The 5677-nt window shown below is 38.1% G+C and overlaps 1 protein-coding gene across 1 annotated transcript; it reads left to right on the forward strand.

Annotated features, from left to right (window-relative positions):
- The first annotated feature begins 519 nt into the window (after positions 1 to 519).
- LOC132931174 (uncharacterized) lies at positions 520 to 5284 on the forward strand. The gene is made up of 3 exons (XM_060997297.1): positions 520 to 1235; positions 1367 to 1868; positions 1950 to 5284. The coding sequence occupies exons 1-3, from the start codon at positions 756 to 758 to the stop codon at positions 5282 to 5284; spliced, it is 4317 nt and encodes a 1438-aa protein (XP_060853280.1). The 5' UTR covers positions 520 to 755.
- The last annotated feature ends 393 nt before the right edge of the window (positions 5285 to 5677 follow it).

Raw genomic sequence — 5677 nt, forward strand, 5'->3', positions numbered from 1 at the left:
AACATTTTTCCTTAACAACCCCCAATAATAAAGATTTAAAACCATTGAATACATTAAATTTAACATTTTTCCTTAACTACCCCCAATAATAACCGATATAAATCCATCAAATTAATTAAATTTAACATTTTTCCTTAACAACCCCCAATAATAAACTATTTAAAACCATCAAATACATTAAATTTAACATTTTTCCTTAACAACCCCCCATAATAAATGATTAAAAACCAGAAATTTCCTAAAAATGTATTAAAAATACCATTAATTCATCAAAAAACCCCATAAAAACCGCTTTAAATCCATCAAATAAATTAAATTTAACATTTTTCCTTAACAACCCCCAATAATAAAGATTTAAAACCATTGAATACATTAAATTTAACATTTTTCCTTAACTACCCCCAATAATCTATTATATAAAAATAAGTCCGGTTTTCCTCCCTGACGCTATAACTCCAGAACGCACGAACCGATTTCCACGGTTTTGCATTCGTTGGAAAGGTCTTGGGCTCCGTGAGGTTTATAGCTAAGAAAATTCTGGAAAATTCAGGAAAAATTCAACAGAAAAGTGGGGAAATCGTTTTTCACATACAGCGCCATCTATTATACATAGCATGTACTTCAAACCAATAGCAACGGTGCGTGATAAAGTGTGTGACAGATATCATTATTCTCTGTTCAGTTAATTTCATTTATTGTAAATTATATGGATCGTGCATTTGAAGTTAAATTCAACACTATGTCCATAGTCCAAAATGCCTAGAGAACGACGTGCGAACATCGGCCGCCGCACAAGACATGCAAGCCAGCAACAAGTCTATTCAAGGAACTTAAGAGAAGAAAGACAAAATATAATAAGAGAAAATGACCGATTGAGACATCGCGTGAGCACACGAAGATCATTGGCATCATACAATCGCTTGGCATTCCAATATGATCCCACTGCGAACTACAGTGATGATGAAAATTTGGATATTGGACGAATGACGACTATATGCCGATATTGCAATGCGGTAAAGTTCAAAAGAGAAACGGTTGGATTGTGCTGCGCAAGTGGAAAAGTCAAACTGGATCCATTACTTACACCACCACAGCCACTGAAAACATTGTTTGATGGAAGTGATCCCGATTCCAGCCATTTTCTTCAACACATCCTTGAATACAATAACTGCTTTCGCATGACTTCCTTTGGAGCTAATATCATTCGAGAAGGCGGCTTCATGCCGACTTGCAAGGTAAAAGATACAACACACATAACCAACACATAATTGCAACACATAACAACTTCATATACACCACACACTACACCATCACACGATTTACAATGTATTCATGAACAAATTTTAATGATTATTTGCAATTACAGATACAAGGTCAAATATATCATTTGCATGGTTCAATGGTGCCAACACCAGATGAACCGCATCAATTTCTGCAAATATATTTCATTTCGTCGATGGTGGATCAGCTGAACGTGCGGTGCAATATACAGGGAGCACAACAGTTAAAGAGACGAATTATTGAACAGTTGCAAGCATTTTTTCACGCTAATAATGCTGTGGTTAATATGTTCAAAACAGCATTGGAACGAATGCCATCGGATACGCACAAATTTGTCATAAGAGCGGATTGTACTCCGACAGGTGAACATGTGCGAAGATTCAATGCACCCACCGTTAATGATGTTGCTGCAATTATTGTTGGCGATCCAACTAAATCACGAGACATTGTCGTTCAGCGAAGAAGCAATATCATGCATCGTGTAAACGAGACACATCGTTTGTACGATGCGTTACAATATCCAATCATTTATTGGCAAGGGCAAGACGGATACGACATCACGTTGAAGATGGTCGATCCAATTACAGGTACAATATTCACACACTAATTATTTCCATTATTACTTTTATTGGTTTCCATTAACAATTCATTTAATTTTGCATTTTCAGGAGTATCAACGAATAATAAAAATCTAAGCGCAATGAATTACTATGCGTATCGTATGATGATTCGTACACATGAGGAGAATGTCATTCTGAAGTGCGGTCGGCTATTCCAGCAATTCGCTGTTGACATGTATGTCAAAGTCGAGACCGAACGTTTAGCGTTCATCAGATTCAATCAGCCAAAGCTACGATCTGAGGACTATATACACTTGCGTGATGCTATTCATTCAGATGGTGATGTTCAGAATATTGGACGACTGACGATTCTCCCATCAACTTATATCGGAAGCCCACGCCACATGCACGAATACGCTCAAGACGCTATGACGTACGTGCGAAATTATGGAACTCCGGATTTATTTATTACGGTCACATGCAATCCGAAGTGGACGGAAATTGAACGCGAGTTGGAACCGGGTCAAAAACCGCAAGATCGCCATGACATAATCGCCAGAGTATTTCAGCAAAAACTCAAGGTTATGATGGATGTGCTTACTAAGTATCGAGTTTTTGGTGACACACGTTGTTATATGTACTCGGTGGAATGGCAGAAGCGTGGACTACCGCATGCTCATATCCTAATTTGGTTGCTGAACAAATTACATTCAAATGAAGTGGATGACATCATATCAGCTGAAATTCCTGATCCAGTCACTGATCCCCGTCTACACGACATTGTGACGACACAGATGGTGCATGGACCGTGCGGTGCATTAAATCCATTATCGCCTTGCATGGCTGATGGAAAGTGCACAAAACGATATCCGCGACCGTTAGTTGCTGAAACAGTCACAGGGAACGATGGATATCCAGTTTATCGTCGGCGTTCAAAAGAAGATAACGGTCGAACTATCAAAGTTAAAGTTCAAAATCAAGAGATTGAGATCGGAAATGAATTCATTGTACCATATTGCCCGCTGCTATCACGAATTTTCGAAACACATGCAAACGTTGAGAGTTGTCATTCGGCCAAATCAATCAAATATTTGTGCAAGTACGTCACAAAAGGCAGCGACATGGCTGTGTTTGGTATTGCGTCGGAAAATGTGAATGACGAAATCAGCAACTTCCAAATGGGCAGATACGTCAGTACTAATGAAGCACTGTGGCGATTATTGTCATTTCAAATTCATGAAAGATATCCCACAGTTGTACATTTAGCAGTGCATTTGGAAAATGGCCAAAGAGTTTACTTCACTGAGGCTAATGCGGCACAACGAGCTGAGAGACCACCATCGACAACATTGACTAGCTTCTTTGCAATGTGTGAAGCAGATCCATTCGCAGCGACGCTGATGTACGTTGAAATGCCCAAGTATTACACTTGGAATCAATCAACAAAGAAATTCCAACGTCGCAAACAAGGAACCCCAGTTCCAGACTGGCCACAGGTGTTTTCAACTGATGCACTAGGTCGTATGTACACTGTTCATCCTAGAAACGATGAATGTTTTTATTTGCGACTGCTGTTAGTAAATGTACGTGGACCGAAATCATTTGCGCATTTGAAAACTGTGAATGGCCACCAATGCCAAACATATCGAGAAGCATGTCAACTATTGGGTTTGCTGGAGAACGATTCTCATTGGGATTTAACACTTGCAGATTCAGTTGTTTCATCAAATGCGTACCAAATACGAACGCTGTTCGCAATTATCATCACCACATGTTTTCCTTCACAACCAATTCAGTTATGGAACAAATACAAAGACGCCATATGTGAAGATATCTTGCATCGCTTGCGTATTCAAACGAATAATCCTGACATCCAAATAACCGATGAAATCTACAATGAAGGATTGATTCTGATTGAGGATCAATGCTTGACTATTGCAAACAAGCTACTGATTGAAGTAGGAATGATTGCGCCAAATCGATCGATGCACGATGCATTCAACCAAGAATTAAATCGAGAGCTGCAATACAATGTTGATACATTGCAGGAATTCGTTAGAAATAATGTTCCGTTGCTGAATGAACAGCAAAAACAAGTATACAAAACATTAATGCAAGCGGTGGACAATAATACTGGTGGTCTATTCTTCCTGGATGCACCTGGAGGAACAGGGAAAACATTTGTCATTTCATTGATTTTGGCCACTATTCGATCAAGATGTGACATAGCTTTGGCGTTAGCATCATCTGGAATTGCGGCGACTCTTCTAGATGGCGGTCGTACTGCACATTCTGCGCTTAAGTTGCCACTCAATTTAAACACAATTGATACTCCAACGTGCAATATTTCCCGATCCAGTGCAATTGGAAAATTGTTAATGCAATGCAAGCTCATTGTTTGGGATGAGTGCACAATGGCACATAAGAAATCACTTGAAGCACTTAACTTCACACTGAAGGATCTTCGGAGAAATAACAACATCTTTGGCGGCTTGATGATATTGTTGGCAGGCGATTTCAGGCAGACGTTGCCAGTAGTTCCCCGTGGAACGCCTGCAGATGAATTGAATGCTTGCCTAAAGGCATCACCTTTATGGAATAACGTAAAAACATTATCGCTAACCACTAATATGAGAGTTCAACTTCAAAATGATCAAAGTGCTGCACAATTTTCCAAACAATTGTTAGATCTTGGAAATGGAAAAGTCCCAGTTGATGCGACATCTGGATTAATTACTCTTACCAACGACTTTTGCCGATTTGTAGACACTCAATTAGTTCTTATTGAAAATGTTTTCCCAAACATTAGTGAGAATTATAAGAATTATGCTTGGTTAAGTCAACGAGCAATTCTTGCAGCAAAGAATAATGATGTCCACGCACTGAATTTCACCATTCAATCAAAAATTGCTGGCGATTTGGTGACATACAAATCCGTTGATTCAATAACAAATCCCGATGATGTAGTAAATTATCCAACGGAGTTTTTGAACTCTCTGGAGATACCAGGATTTCCACCACATAACTTGCAACTGAAAGTTGGTACAGTTATTTTGATACTGCGTAATTTGAATCCACCGCGACTTTGCAACGGTACTCGACTTTCGGTAAAGAGACTTATGCCGAATTTAATTGAGGCAACCATTATTAACGGAAAGTACGCAGGTGAAAATGTATGTATTCCTCGAATACCAATGATTCCGACTGATCTTCCGTTTGACTTCAAACGATTGCAATTCCCAGTTCGCCTTGCGTTCGCAATGACAATTAATAAGTCGCAAGGCCAATCGCTTAGTGTTTGCGGGATAAATTTGGAAAATCATTGTTTTTCACATGGACAGTTATACGTTGTGTGTTCACGAGTTGGGAAACCATCCGCTTTGTTTGTGTTAACGTCAGACCAAAAAACAAAAAATGTGGTTTACCAAAGAGCACTACAATGAAACAATTAAATAACACTTCATTTTAGTAGGTAATTGAAATGAATTTATTACTGTTGTGAAATGAAATAAATATTTTCCTTTTCAAATATATAACAAAAAAAATTTTTTTTCTTTATCTTTTAATCACCAAACGAAATGTTACATAAAACGAATCTGGTGGCGAAACGGAGTTCGCCGGGTCTGCTAGTAACCGATATAAATCCATCAAATTAATTAAATTTAACATTTTTCCTTAACAACCCCCAATAATAAACTATTTAAAACCATCAAATACATTAAATTTAACATTTTTCCTTAACAACCCCCCATAATAAATGATTAAAAACCAGAAATTTCCTTAAAATGTATTAAAAAAACCATTAATTCATCAAAAAACCCCATAATAATTGATTT

The sequence above is a fragment of the Rhopalosiphum padi genome, unplaced genomic scaffold (assembly GCF_020882245.1).
Source record: "Rhopalosiphum padi isolate XX-2018 unplaced genomic scaffold, ASM2088224v1 scaffold1, whole genome shotgun sequence".
In the NCBI taxonomy this organism is placed as follows: domain Eukaryota; kingdom Metazoa; phylum Arthropoda; class Insecta; order Hemiptera; family Aphididae; genus Rhopalosiphum; species Rhopalosiphum padi.